The sequence below is a fragment of the Gouania willdenowi genome, chromosome 4 (genome assembly GCF_900634775.1).
Source record: "Gouania willdenowi chromosome 4, fGouWil2.1, whole genome shotgun sequence".
NCBI classification, from domain to species: domain Eukaryota; kingdom Metazoa; phylum Chordata; class Actinopteri; order Blenniiformes; family Gobiesocidae; genus Gouania; species Gouania willdenowi.
Window position 1 is genome coordinate 713,169 of NC_041047.1, and position 15,824 is coordinate 728,992.

Here is a 15,824-nt window from a genome sequence, read left to right on the forward strand (position 1 = left end):
AGAGAATTGTAATACTACTAAGATACACTTAACAACATGTGATTGTACCTGATCTGAGGTTTATTCCATAAAGCGTGTTAAGTTCAAACTCTGAATATGTTCAGGCTCAAATGAGGGAAACTCTGAGTATCTCATTCCTAAACGTGAGGTATGTTATTCTCTGAGTATGTTACCATGGTAACATTGTCTGTGAACTAAACCTGGTCACTGACAGGTTTTATCAAAGAAACCCTGGGTTTCTACCTGGCTCCGCCCACCTGAACACTTTAATGAACCTTAACACTTTTCTCTGAAACACATTAGTGACATCACACACCACAGACGTGTTCACATCATTACTAATGTTGTGTTGATTTATGTTTGTTTTTTTTTTGTGCTAACAGTAGTTTTCTTTATAACATTATAGATGTAGATCATTTAGTGAAACACACTGAGAGGTTGATCTACATTAAAACATCTACTGACGTCTGTAGTAAAGTTCACTGAATACAAACCTGTAGATAATATAAAGTAGAAGATGATCATTTAAATTAATACACTTTTAAGGCTTAATTGTTGTTTTATATTATTATACAGTTAAATCTGTAGATCATACATCTATGATGATATGATGTCACAGTGAATTGTGACGCTGCTCTTAGAAGTGATAGATCACAGGTTCACGTCCTGCTTCAGTGTTTTTTATGACATTATTTATGACGTAGAGATGAATCTGGTGATAATAATACATTAAAAATCAATATAAATGATTAGATATGAAGCATCAGTCACTGTGTTTATATCCAGTGTAACAGGAGGACTCTCTATACAGACATCCTATGATGCTGACACGTCTCCTCAGACACATTTTATTATTATTATTCACCACTCGTCACATCACTGAAGAGATAAAGTGATGAAGTGATCATAAAGTGTTATTAATTACAGGTGATTTAATCACTATAATCACTGAAGACTGAACACACCTTTAGAACAGGATCATATTCATCAAACACCGACTTATTTCACCCATTACGGTGAATAAATCACTATTTTCCGTTTGGTTGCCATGGCAGCTCGATTAAATCTCTGATGCATTAATGATGGCTTTTTATCGCACACGTGCACGTCAGTAACCCAAGGTTTACATACTCAGGGTTGATTGATCCACTTCATACCAGCTGTAATGAATCAGATACACAGAGTTTACCATGGAGGGTATGTTGACCTAGAGTTTATGGATAAACTCAGAGTTTGTTAAACCTCCTTTATGGAACACACATCTGAGGATCACATGATCAACATTGATGTCAGCATTAAAACACGACCATTCTAAGTGACATAATAATAATAATAATAATAATAATAATAATAATAATAATAATGAATCATTCTTGTAGAGGAAGTTTCATAGAACTGGACTCTGGATGATGCCTCAATGGCATCATTGAGGGTTTGAAGAAGTTCAAGATGGCGTCCAAGATGGCGTCCAAAGTACATACACAAACAAAAACGACAGATTGGATTATTTAAATAAATGAAGTTATTTTTATTTTTATAAATGAAACGACTCTAGAGGCATTTCTACCATGAAGAAAAGATAAAGAATCAGCAAAAAGTTTAAGCTTGTTTTTCCAGTAGATAAAATTAGGCTTAGATTTAAAGAAAGGACATTTATGAATATAATATTTACCTAACAAAACAATATTATTCACACCAAAATCAACCATTTTATTATTAACAAACAAGCCAAATGTCACATCTGATACAGTGAACATTGAATCTTTTTAGATAGAAACCAACATTATGTCACACAAAAAGAACAGATGATTCAAATCCTCAATCGTGACTTCACAAAATACACAATAACAACATCCAAATTAAATCTCTGTAATTCTTTTGTGGAGTAAACATAATTAATAACCTTAAACTGAAGTACTTTCACTTTGGCCAAAACTGAATAAACTAAACATTTGTATCTTGTTCTTTTCCTTACTGCCAAAACACCTAAATCTAATGCGATAGAATTGCGCGATCAGCAGGTTTGTCCGATTCATACAAAATTTGCCACATGTATTCTTGACCCCAAGATGAGTAAAAAGTTACATTATGACCTTGCCCAAAACCAAACAGGAAGTCAGCCATCTTGGCTCAAATGTCAAAAATGGCGTTTTGATCTGGAAACTAGTCTGAGCAGCTTTGTTCTATTCGCTTCAAACTCGACCAGAACACTTAGGACCACTGAGACTAAAAATCCTTGACAGAATTTGTAAAACTCTAATGGTTTGGTTGTGGCGCCGCCGCAAAGTTGCAGTGCTAATTTTTGTAAGCAACAATAACTCTGACACACAAAGTTCAATCAGCCTCAAATTTCACACAAATGACATTTGTTCAAGCCTGTTCACGACTGCCTTGAAACATTTCCCATCATGCCTTGCGTATTTGACTGGCGCCATTTACGGTCATGTTCACGGTTGGCAACTATGGCACGCCATAATAGAAAAATGCATATAACTCTCATATACAAAGTTAAAACTGCCTCATATTTAATGCACATGATGACTGTCCATCCCTAAACAAGACTCAATGTGAAAATTACCCATCATGCCTTGCGTTCTAGTCTGGCGCCATTTACCATGCCAGGTTAGGTGAATCCTAATGCTAGGATAATGTTAATGCTTGGCTAATTGTAATGTTAGGCCAGTGCTAGGTTAATGGGATACGTGACCACTAATTCGGACTTTACGATTCCATTTTTTTCCATGGTTTTATGGTTGGTTATTGGAATGGATTTTTTTCTGTGTTTTTGTCCAGTGTGTTTATTTAGTCTGGCTGCAGTTCCAGTGTGTGTGCAGCAGGGGGAGATATGGCGCTAAGCTCTCCGTTAACACTGTCCGTGTAGCTACAAAGAAGAAGAAGCTGAGGTTTGTGTGTGTGTGTGAGAAATCTATAGAAGTGAAAGTGTGTGAAAGTGCGGTGGAAAGTGCGAATTATCGTTGTGAATAGCGTTCAGACGCTGTTCAGACTGTTTTCACAGAGGATGGACTCTACTATGGTGGAGATAGACGGCAGTGTGATGGAGGGGGTGAGTGCTAACATGCTAACAGCTAACAACCAACCGGCCACGAGCGTCCGCGGGAGCGCGCACAGGACGCCAAAGCTAATTTTATTTCAGTCTTTTTTTTAATTAATTTTTTTACTTCATTTTCCTTTACGTTTTAATTAATGATATTGATATTTCTTGCAAATTTTTTTTTTTATATATATATTTTTTTTTTTTTTTTTTTCTCTAAACATCCCCCTTATCTATTTATTAAATATTACTGGTAGTATTATAATACAACTACTCACGAATTAACTTTTATTACTATCAATGTAATTGTTTTTATTACTTTTATTTCGACCCCGATTCATTTTCTAAAACAAAATTTTTGTGTTATTAAAATTTTGTAAGACAATCTTTAATTAGAGAGGCTTGTCCGCGCTCCCGTGGATGGCGGTCATCGGTTAGCTGGGGGTCACATTTCTCCACAGCACCCCTGGTGACGTGGTGTTGATTCTCTACAGGGGGGGCAGATCCTTCGGGTGTCCGCGGCCCTCAGCGCCATCTCCGGGTCCCCGGTCAGGATCATCAAAGTCCGGGCCGGACGGAGCAGCCCGGGGCTCAGGTGAGCACAGCCGGCTAACGGTAGCCCGTTCAGACCGGTGTTGTAGATGAAGTGGTGACTGTTTAAACTGGTAACTTCTGTTAGCTTGGCTCGTTGCTACAGCAACAGCAGGTGCTGAGCTGCCCTCATCGATACTAGTCTGTTTATTTTAATCAGATCATGTGCTCATTGTTTTATTGAATCATTATATTATAAACATTAATAAAAGATACATTATTATTATTATTGTTACGGAAGCAGATAGGGTCAATTTTAATGAAGAAAATCATTTTGGGCAAATCATGATTATAGTCAAAATGTGGACAATAAAGTTGAAATTTCACCATATTGTATTTTGAGTTCATTTGAGAAATTTTGACTTTGATCTTGAAATTTCTACTTCATTTTCGACATTTCAACTTTTCCTAAAATTATTTATTCCATCAAAATTGGTCCCAATCTGTTTCCGTAGATTGTAAGAATGATGAAGTTGTAACACATTTACTTATTTGTGTATCATAGAACACAAACTATTAGTTTAAATGAATGAAACAGGGTTAACAAAAACCAAACTGTGTGTGTTTGTTTCAGACCGCAGCATCTCAGCGGGCTGCAGCTGGTCTCAGACTTGTGTTCCGGCACTCTGCAGGGCGCCTGCATCGGGTCCACTGAGGTCAGTCTGACTCCAGGAAGGATTCAATCAGGGAAGCACACGGCCGACACGCAGACCGCAGGGTGAGAACCACCAATCAGTGTTTGTTACAGAGGAATGTGGTTACAGTGCATGTCAGCATTTATCACGTTGATGATAAATACAACAACACGTTATTATGACCGTAACGTTAGCTGTAGTAGAGATGTGAATCTGTGGGTGTCTCACGATTCGATTAGATATCGATTCCTAGGGTCACGACTCCATTCAAAATCGATTCTCGTTATAAAAAAGTATACAATGCATAGTGTGTTAAGGCATCAAAACTATACAGTTTGTAATAGATCATTTTAAATAAACTGATTCCAATGACGTTATCACACAAAGGCAACCGTGTTTTGACCTAACACTGTTGCCGTAGTAGTCTGAGGTCGCCATCTTGAAAGCCCATGGCCTACTAGTCTCTACTAAGTTCTTGTGAGTATATTTAATTGTACTATTTAACACTCCTAAGACTGTCTGTGAAAGTTTAGCATAAATCACGTGTTATATAAATCACCGCCGATCGCGGCAAATGTTAGCATAAGCATATACATGCGTTTTCCCATAGACATTAGCATGAAGCTGGCAGACTTTTTGTATAGTGGTATTTTCTATTTGTCCAGTTTACAGTGTTTCCTGAGTTAAGACTCAGTGGAAAACAAAATAAAATTGAATTGACTTTTGAAGTTTATGAATTGAGGAATTGTGGATGATTAAAATCACGATTCTTGTGTGAATTAATTTTTCCCCACCCCTAAGCGGTAGCATGTTAGCGGTGTGTTAGCCTAGTTAGCTCCGCTCTGGGAACACTCCTAAAAACTAGATCAAGTCAGCCTTGAGACTATTTTAACTGGTGACTGACGTTGGTTAGCGTGGCTAGTTGGTTAGCGTGGCGAGATGGGTTGTGCATTGTCATTTGTTAAAGCTGCCACTATGTAAATACCGAATAAAGTATTGATACCAAAAAGTGAGTATTGAATACGATACTCACTTGTAAAAGTATCGATACTAACAGCGCTGTGTTCATCTCCAGTTTTTTCCCTCGCCTGTTTCAACTGACACAACTTTATTCGCTGCTACAGACACACTTGTAGCCCCTCCCCTCAGCTACAGCTGAACACTAATAGGACCCTAAAAATCTTGGAATCGACCAATGAAAACGGTTAAACGTGGAAATGGACTGAACCAACATGAAACACCGTCACCGTGAGGCAAGGAACGTGTTTTTATGGGGATATGTTCTGGGGACCACTGATTACCAGTGATTGTAGAGTCTGAAACATCATAGATTAATAATAACTTCTGAAACTGTAAATATTCTCACCCCTAGTGGTGAAATAACTGATGTATCCTTATGTCCATTTGTTTTTGTTTAATCATTATGGTCTGGAATGATGTCATCAGAATCATTTAAGTTAAGCTTTGATAAACTTAATTTAAATGAACCTAAACATTAAACCTGATCAGATTCAGTAAACCATTGATCCCTGAGGTGAAATATGATGACTGTGACATTAATGCTGTTATCATACATTTTTATATAACATAAATAATTAAAAAAGAGCAGACAGAATAATCCATGTCACTACAACTTATATCTACCGTTTAATTGTATGTACTATATTTTTGACATACATTTTTGTTTAATTATGGTTTTTTATTTATTAGTATTTATTTTGTAGTATATATTTTTTTTTATTATGAAAATAAATTATAAATATTTCTCATATAGTTTGTAACTTTTAAACTTTTTGAGCTTTTTTTTCTTTTCATCGACTTTCATTGGAAATTTCAGCTTTTTCAACTTTTTCAACTTCAAATTTATTGCTAATAATATTCAGTTAAGGCTAATGTCAATGCTAAATTAATGCTAACATTAGGCTACTGCTAATGTTAGGGTAATGCTGTTGCTAGGCTATTGCTAATGTCAATGGTAGGTTAATGCTAACACTAACCTAATACTAACGGTAGGTTAATGTCATTGCTAAGCTAACAATAATGCTAGGCTAATGCTAATGTTAGGCTAATGCTAGATTAATGCTGTTGCTAGATTAATGTTAATGCTAGGCTCATTATAACATTAGGCAAGGTTATTGCTCATGCAAGCCTATTACTAACGGTAAGCCAATGTTAATGCTAGATTAATGTTAGGTTTATGCTAACACTAGGATCATGTTAATGCTAGTGCTAAGCTAATGCAGTGCGATGCGGGCCAGCACCTGCATTCTCACTTGCATTTTCTTCAGGAAATGCAAATATTCTAGTTGCAAATTTCATCTTTACAAGTACAAAATGGTATGAAATAATTTTTTTTTATTTGAAACTTGTGAGAACAAGTAAACCAGCTGTCATTCCAGGACAAATATCAAAAACAAGTTGTACGTTTATCATACTGTCAAATTACATTTTTCTAAAAAGTTAAACTTTTGCTTCTACAACAGATTCTGATTCTGTTAAGTTCTTAAATTCTTTAATAAAAACTAACTACATCCATCTGTCAATGTGTCCAATATGTTTAATGTAAATGAAGCTAAAAGTCATTGAGGAGTGAGATAGTTTAACAAGGTCTGATGGTGCGTTCACTGACACCTAGTAACCAGGAGTTTATGTGCTATGCTAATGTTAGCGACATTAAATGGTTTTACTGTTAAAAGATCTGATTTTAAAAATAAATGTGGACATTTTTTGGATCAATACGATATTAATGCTGTGGAATATAAGATATATCGCAGAATCTATTTTTTTATGCCTTAGTGTCTAGTGCACTTCATGCATGTGACGTGTCTCAGCACTCTCCTTTGTCAACATCTGACAGGAAGTCAGTCACCAGTTAAAATAGTCTCCAGTTGATGCATAACACCGGCATCGTCCTATAATCACTGATAATGTTCAAACCTGAACCTGCTGCTAAAGATTATAGAGCATCGTTTATGACCAGATATCAGTAGCATTATTTAAATAGACTACGGTGTGTGTGTGTGTGTGTGTGTGTGTGTGTGTAGGAGTGTGTGTCTGCTGCTCCAGGCCTCTCTGCCCTGCTCTCTGTTTGCTGAGCGTGTTTCTGAGCTGTGTCTGAAAGGAGGAACTAACGCTGAGTTTGCTCCTCACATTGACTACACTGTCAAGGTAACACATTCTGAGTGTGTGCGTGTCACCTCCACTGTGTGTGTTAGTGTGTGTTCAGCTGAATGTTGTTTCCTCTTCTACAGGTTTTCAAACCAATGGTGGAAAGATTTGGAGTTCATTTTGACTGTGACATCAAGATGAGGTGTGTGTGTGTGTGCACACTTGTACAAGTGTGTATAATGTGTGCGTGTTGCAGGGCCTTTGACCCTAATGCTGCCTTCACACCGAATGCGTCTTCTGTCGCACAAAACATTCCACATGTGTCGCAGGATCAAAAAATGTCCTCATTGGCTTCATCTGCATGTTTGAAGTGAAGCCCCGCCCACCAGCGACACATCCAACTCGGTGAGTTTCACTACCTGCTATAGCGAGGAGCTGTGCTCCTTTGCCTCCTCTCATAAACATAAACCACCAGTGAAAAAGCGGCTAATGCTATGCTAGCTCAGTGCTACAGAGAGAACTTTTACCTGCTACTACCACCTCCTCACTGATTCTCCTGCTAATCCTTCCTAGTCCTGGTTATAAAGGGCGTGTCCTACAGCTCCAGGTGGTCACACACAGCTTCTACTCCATGGTTGAATGGATGAACAGACCGGTGTCTGTGTTAACGTGATGTCATCGTCAACAAAGACTCTGATTGGCTTTCATCATGAGAAACAGTCTCAGACCTTCAATAATTTCATCTTGTGCGAATATGACGCAAAATCGGGAGCGCGCTCGCACAGCTAACGCTGTTGATGCACGGATCGGACTGCACCCCCGCACAGGAAAGATTTTGCCTCTGGGACGCTATCCATTGACTTTGTATGTAATCTGGACGTACGGGCATTTTGTGATTCATCCGGTGTGACCGCAGCATAAGGGTTAGGTGTGTGTGTGTAAAATGTGTTTGTGTATAATGTGTGTATTAGGCTTTACACGATCAGGATTTTTGGTTCAATCACCGATCAGTGAGTTTTTAAAAAACAATCACTGAGCTGATCATATGAATTCAGGTTGTTTTTTTAGGTACTGACCAATTTTTGTTTATCTTTTTTTTGTCTCCATTTATTTCATTAAAAAGTAAAAAATAAAATGAAAAATAAACAGTCTTAGCAACAAAATTTCCAAATTAACACATTTTGAATGAAAAAGAGCAGAAGAGAACATGACTCTTATAGTATCTGCCCCTTTGTTGCCTTTCCATCGATACGACCTGATACAGATTCACTGAAAATCAAACGCTCCATGTTTCTGGACCTAAACGTATCCATGTGACTGTGAGGGAGTAGGAGAGGTGAATTTCCATGCAGGACCTAAACATTACATTTTGTGTGTGCGCGTGTGTGTGCGTGTGCGTGCGTGCGTGTGTGTGTGTGTGTGTAGGGGCTTCTACCCGAGGGGAGGGGGTGAGGTGGTGGTGAGGGTGAACCCAGTGAAGCAGCTCCATCCTGTGGTTTTAACCGACAGAGGAAACATCACAAAGATTCATGGACGAGCGTTCGTAGCAGGTGTCCTGCCCTTCAAAGTAAAAGTCCTCGTTCACGCTCTTGTTCTGAAGGCTGTTTGTTGTTGTTGTTGTTGTGTGTCTCTGATTGTGATTCTGTGTTTCTCTTCTGCTTTGTCTGGATTAGACTCAGTAACATGTAGAAGAAGTGTTTGTTTTATTTGTGTAGTTATTTATCTCCTAGTTTTAAGTTTACTCTGCTCTGACTTAGCAGTATTTGTTATTTGTCTGTTGTGTGTGTGAGATTCTGACTGTGTGTGTGTGTGTGTGTGTGTGTGTGTAGCTGGCTAAGGACATGTCTACTGCTGCAGTTAAAACCATCAGGAAGGAAATCAAAGATCTGTACGTTAACATCCAACCACTGCAGGAGAAAGAGAACGCCTACGGCAACGGGACCGGCATCATGTGAGTCCACAAGGCTAACGTCTGTTAGCGACAGAACTATAACTACTACCACCTGTTCGCTACTGACTGACTGTTAGCAACCCACCGTCTGTTAGCTACCGCCTATTGGCGACCTGTCCGTAGCTAACGAACGTTGGGTTGCTACGGTTCATAAACAACGGTTGGGTTGATTAATAATTTGTTGTTTGTGTTTCAGAATAATTGCTGAGTCATCAACAGGTTGTTTGTTCGCAGGCTCTGCTCTTGGAAAAAAAGGTTAGAGGTCAACACAGACACGCACACACCTGGATGACAACTAACATAAATATATCAGTCACACGTAGACGCAGGTGTGGTGGTCAGGCCACTATGTAGCACCTTCTGCGTGACATGTCAACACTTAGAAAAAATTGCTAGGCGTGTACGTGCATAAGCTTGTGTGAGTGTTGAGTATGGGGGGTGGATCCATTCTATTCTATGGATTCACCCCCATACTCAACACTCACAAACTTACAGATGTGCACGCACATACACACCTGCACACCTGTGTTCACATGTCATGCAGACAGTGATTGATAGTGAAGCGTGTCTGACCACACGCGTCTGACCACTGTAGCTTCACTCACGCCACACCTGTCACTACACCTAACTACTTTAATTAAGTAAGTTTAGTGCAAGTTAGACAGGCAGGTACACGTGCGATGGACTGGTGCGCAAGAATTTAGAAATGATCCACCACCGGTTACAGACACACACGCACACACACAGCCTTTGTCCTAATATTCCCTCCTATCCCCTTTCCTATCCACTTTTGTGTGTTTAAGTGGCAGCCATGATAAGGAGCATTCCAAATCTCTTTGAGCTAAGGAAAGGAGGCTCAATGCTTCCTTTATAACCTCCTTTAGCCTAGGAAACACTGATGCATCCTTTACCAAAGGAGATGACATAGTGATGACCCACAATTCATTGCAGTGATATAACAAAATGAATACTTCATATTCATTTATGTACCTTATTCATTAAACATGTGCTTACTTCTTGTTCTTTGGAGGGAGTCAGATGACATTCACATGTCCTACACATGAGATAACCACCAGCTGCTTCCGAAGGCCATAGGCATACTCATGCAGACACACACACACCGTACCAACTGACGCGCACACACTATCAAAAGACAAATATCAATGGCGCCGATGTCCCTCTCAGGAACGTCTGACCCCCTCCTTTCTTTGCCCTCAGGGTGGGGATCTTCTTATCTGTAAAAGTTGGTGCGCAGCAAACTTTGCAGTCACTCCTGTCGGGTCTCCCTCCTTCTGATTTAGTTTAGTTTTAGTTTATTACTTCATCACCTCTTGTCTGGACCTCATTCTCAACACAGAGCATTCGCAACTGGTTAAAAACGAGGGCAACCGTAAATTTGCCGTGACAAATTGGCATCACAAACAGGATCTCACCTCCGGTACCGTGTGGGCATCTGTCACGGTTCCAACAACGGGAGCGCGGACACGCGAATTCCCCGGAGCCAGCCTTTGATGAGCAAGGGCCCCCCCGTCAGCGCGCCCTCGCACCCGTAGACTGGAACACAGACCTTTGGTTGACCCTCAAGTACCAATTGGAAAAAGATAAAACTGCTGGTTTTACACATGCTTTCTGCCTTTCCCTAAAACCTCTGTGGTGATTTATGAGATTAGAAGCGACTGGTTTCACTCCTGTCGTCATATATTTCAGCAACCGTATATCATTCTGTGCAAATTTCTCAGTTTATGATATTAAGATTGTGCGTTCCCTTACTTAAGGGTGGGACTGTTAGAGGAGACGCTTTGTTGTGACGTGCCACGGCTGTGTTGGCACACTTTATGCTTTGTGTGGTTGGTAGCCTCTTTTCCTTTGATTTACATTCAAACCTTGTGATATTTGACATATCAGTGGTTTGCTCAGAGGCGGCAAACTCCAGTCCTTGGGGGTCGGATTCCTGAGACTTTTAGATGTGTCCCTGTGTAGAATAGTCCGGCCAAAGTGTCAAGGACGGTGATAGAGAAACAACATCAGAAGTCCTCTTTGCCTTTTTAGTGCTTTTATTTACAGTGTTTCTTTAAAAGCAACACGTGTTCTCCAAAATGACATGTCAAAGCACAATCATCTTTCCTTGACAGACACATGTTTATAGCAGCATGACCTCCCCTCTCTCCTTCATCCAAACTCTCCTGGAGTGGCCCCTGGGTTAGAGGCACAGGGGAAAGTGGTATAAGTTAGCTTTTAGTCCATTTTAGGAAATTTGTAGTTTTATCATCGCGGCAGACGTCACTAACATTATTATTATTATTATTATTATTATGTCACCTAATGCAGGTGTTTCTGATTGTCTAAACAATGTGATGTCCTTTCCCTAACTCCTTTAGGAAGTCTCCTAATACCTTTCATTAACATTGTCACCTCATCCACAGGGTTAAGGAAAGGAGATAGGACGCAGACTGAGACACACACACACCGACCAAAGAAGTCATACACAGGCTGCATCCGAATATATATCTTTTTTCCTATCCACTTTTCCTTAACCTCATGAATGAGGGTTAAGGAAAGGTGTTAGGAAAAGGCCATCACATTTGTTTTGACAATCAGACGCACTTCCACTCGGTGATGTAATAATTTGACGGCCGTGAAGGTTAGTGACGTCTGTCGTGGTGATAAAACTACACATTTCCTAAAATACCGTATTTTTCGGACTATAAGGCGCACTTAAAATCCTTTAATTTTCTCAAAAATCGACAGTGCGCCTTATAATCAGATGCGCCTTATGTATGACATTAACTACTGTACTTCAACATACTGAACTGAAAAAGTGAGTGTATTGTTGTGTATTTTATGTGTTAAACCTGAACAATGTTGAGTTATTGTTAATGAGCTGAATAAAGTTTGACTTATCAGACTATTTTATTTCGCCTAATGTGTCTTAATAATAATAATAACAAACCGGTGCACCTTATGTATGAAAATAGACCCAGTCAGACCCATTCATTGATGGTGTGCCTTATAACCCTAAATACAGTAGACTAAAAGCGCATTTATAACACTTTCCACTGATATAATTTCATAATCACACGGTTGATCCCTTTTTATCGTCTGATAATATGTCTTACATATAATAATATATTTAGAATGTTTAAAGTTGTTCATAATATTGCATTGGTAACTTACATGATCTTTGTTGGTCATCGTGAGTTTCCATAAGTGCTCCGGTGAGCGTGTCCCTTTAAATGTTGTTGCTGCAATGAATTGTGGGTCATCATTATGTGGTTTTTTTTTGGTAAAGGATGTCAGTGTTTCCTTGGCTAAAGGAGGTTATAAAGGAAACATTGAGCATTTTTTCCTTAGCTTTTAAAGAATTGGAACGCTCCTTATCATGGGTTAAGGAAAAATGGATAGGAAAGGAGATCGGAGGGAATATTAGGACACAGCCGCAGAGAGAAATTGAACAAATATGTAGGAAATGAGGTCATAAAACCTGCTGCTCAATCTTCAACATGTCTTCTACACTGACTGAAAACAAGTGTGTGTGTGTTTCAGGTGTGTATGCAGACAAAGTGGGTATTGAAGCTGCTGAAATGTTGCTGAGAAATATTCGACACAACGGCTGCGTCGACGAATTCTTGCAGGACCAGGTTACACACACACACACACACACACTTAAGCCTGATTTAAGGTTCTGCCTAAAATCCCCCGCCGTAAATGCACGTAGGCGTAGACCCCCTCTCCCGTAACCTTACATGACTACTAGCTAGGGCTGTGATTGGTCAGCTCCATATCTCAGCCCCGGTCTCTGCCTATTCCAGTCACACCCCCATGTTTTAACTTTTAGCGTAGCATTACAAGAGTTGTTTCTACAGTGGATTGAGTCGCATAGAGAACCGAGACGGACTAAAAGTACCAGAGTTTTATTTTTTTTTTCATGGCAGCAGCACACGAAACACCGCCAAACGGAGTCAATCACAGACTGTACGTGTGTGTGTGTGTGTCATTAACAGTAAACAATGACCAACATACATGTGGTTATGTTTTCAGCGCTATCAGAATCTTTTTATTGTCATTGTTACTCTTTAGAAGCACAATGAAATTAAAAAATAGCAAAAAAAAGTGTGAACAGCAGAAAGAGGAAAAAAAAGTAGTGCAAAAAACATTGAATCAAAATCTGTAAAAACTGCAAAATAGAATAGAATAGATTAGTGAAGAACATTATGATCTTAAAAAACTAACTCCACTTCTCGGGGTTGTAGACCAGGTGACCTCACTGCTCTCTCTCTGCTCTACGGGGGTGGGGGGGGTGTTGTGGGTCTCCTCACCCCCGGTGTGACTGTTGACCAGAGCAGTCGTCAGTCCGCTTGATACACTTTTATACTTTGTTTACGAGTTTCCTGTGTTTATATTGAATAATAAAGTGCACGTTTTCAAACCGTTGTTTTAATGTTTGTGTCCAACTAAACACACATAGTTAGGTACAGTAGGTCAAAGATAATCCAGAAATAATTTACATTTTGAGATGCTTAAAAAACATAAAACATATTTTTCTGTGACTGGAAGATAAACAAGAGCTTTTTAATGCTTATTTTTAACAACAACAACACAGCCACACCCCCTAGCGACAGGGCGGCTAGTCGCATAGTGAGGCGTTCCCTCCACGCAGAAGTAAAAGGGCCGACCTCTGCGTCACATTGACTGCACGCCCCCGACGTAGGTCCTGATGCTGAACCTTGAAGCAGGGTTTACACACACTGACGTTTCTTCTTCTACAGATGATTATCTTCATGGCGTTGGCTAACGGAACGTCTCGGATCAGAACCGGAGCTGTTACACTCCACACACAGACGGCAATACACATCGCAGAGCAGCTCACACAGGTGTGCGTGTGTTAATGTGTGTGTGAGTGTGTCTCACACTCATCATGTGTGTCTTTTTCAGGCCAAGTTCACGATAACAAAGTGCGATGACGAACTGAGCTCAGACTCCACCTACGAGATCCACTGTGAAGGATCAGGAGCTGTGAACCAGAACCTGTAGACACATGCACGCGCACACACACAGACACACACTCCTGTTGCGTCCACTGCACTCTCAGGGTTTGTCTAATGCTGTAATGATAATAAAAAGAATCACTCTGACACTGTGTGTGTGTTTGTTGAAAACCAAACAACAAAAACCCACAAAAAAAGATTAATGTAGAGGAATCTAAAGCTGTGGAGGAGACGTGGTGGTGGTCAGGTCTTTGTGACCCACGTTCTGGGAGAGTTTGCACTGGTGCTTCTGGTTTTGGTCCTGGTCCTGGTTCTGCCGGTGTTTCCGTGACGTCTGTCCCGCTGACCTGCTTGGCTCACCTGAGCAGGTGAGTGTGTGTTGAAACCTGATCGTACTGTAAACTCACACCTCTCTGAGTCCCTGGACCTATGAAACTCGACCCGGGTCACAGGACACCTCCTGCACAGACTCGGTCTGCAGTCCGGTCTCTGGCTGCAGCATGGTGGACGTCCAGGCCTGGGGGGGTCGCCCCGACCGGGACATGGATGTGGTCCTCCAGGCCGGACCAGCAGCAGGTCTGAACCAGGTGTGGATCTCACTGGTGGCAGGTGAGTGTGACGCAGACAGAAGCTCTGAGTAACCATGGCGACCTGCTCCTCAGGTGGAAATCTCCTTTTTTGTGTAAAAAAACCAAACTACAAAGCTAATGCAACATGATTTAAAAAGCGTCTCATCAATTTATTTCATTTTTCATCTTTGTAGTTTTTTGATCACTTCTTTGCTCAATGTTTATCTCTTTACACTTTCCTTTGTAGACCTTTACCTCCACTGTGGCCCTGTTCACCTCCATCACTGCATTCTGTTCATCTGACAGTGTTTGTTAATGTCATCATTGTGGTTTTAAATGTTTAGAGCAGTGGTTCCCAATCTTTTTTGCCCATGTATCCCCTCTTATCATTAGTACCCTTTCCATACGTTCATATGATTTTTAATTTGTAGAACAGTGAGCTCTCCTAAACCCCTAGATGTTTCCAACTTTGGTTCTCTAAGGATTCATCTACAAATTCATAACAATGAGTGGAATTTATTTATTTAATTTTCATGCAGTTTTATGTGATTACTACAATAGTAAGTAATGTAGCTAATTAATAAAGTGGTCTCTAGACTGGAGCATAAAATAATCCTGTTTCAATAAATTACAATTAATCATAGTATTTTATTGATCAATAGTACTGCTAGTTTGTGGTGAATTTGTCCCAAAAAAAAAGCCTAAAAAGGAACTGGAAACAATTCCCAATTATTTTTAAATCAATTGTTAAATCTTTCCCCATGCAATGTGCTCCTGTACCCCTGTTTGGGAACCACTGGTTTAGCGTTATATTCAACCTCCTGAGCATGTAAAAAACATATTTTAAGAAAGTTTTTATTTAAACACTAACATTTGTATTCATAAAAAGAAAAATAATTAAATCTCATTGACATTAATAAAATGTTAACTGTA

At 39.8% G+C, this 15,824-nt stretch overlaps 1 protein-coding gene across 1 annotated transcript; it reads left to right on the top strand.

Annotated features, from left to right (window-relative positions):
* The first annotated feature begins 2,882 nt into the window (after positions 1 to 2,882).
* Positions 2,883 to 14,471, top strand: rtca (RNA 3'-terminal phosphate cyclase). The gene is made up of 12 exons (XM_028445454.1): positions 2,883 to 2,903; positions 2,986 to 3,064; positions 3,547 to 3,647; positions 4,218 to 4,361; positions 7,323 to 7,446; positions 7,530 to 7,588; positions 8,812 to 8,953; positions 9,216 to 9,337; positions 9,534 to 9,592; positions 12,881 to 12,975; positions 14,104 to 14,208; positions 14,270 to 14,471. Exons 2-12 carry the CDS (start codon positions 3,020 to 3,022, stop codon positions 14,366 to 14,368), a joined length of 1,095 nt encoding a protein of 364 aa, XP_028301255.1. The 5' UTR covers positions 2,883 to 2,903; positions 2,986 to 3,019; the 3' UTR covers positions 14,369 to 14,471.
* Positions 14,472 to 15,824: the final 1,353 nt, after the last annotated feature.

What these genes read in the sequence shown, in the direction of transcription:
- rtca (XM_028445454.1), top strand. Translation starts at nt 3,020, where the DNA reads ATGGACTCTACTATGGTGGAGATAGACGGCAGTGTGATGGAGGGG. An exon ending in GCCGACACGCAGACCGCAGG is followed by an intron (nt 4,362 to 7,322) that starts GTGAGAACCACC and finishes GTGTGTGTGTAG; the next exon opens with GAGTGTGTGTCTGCTGCTCC. An exon ending in GACTGTGACATCAAGATGAG is followed by an intron (nt 7,589 to 8,811) that starts GTGTGTGTGTGT and finishes GTGTGTGTGTAG; the next exon opens with GGGCTTCTACCCGAGGGGAG.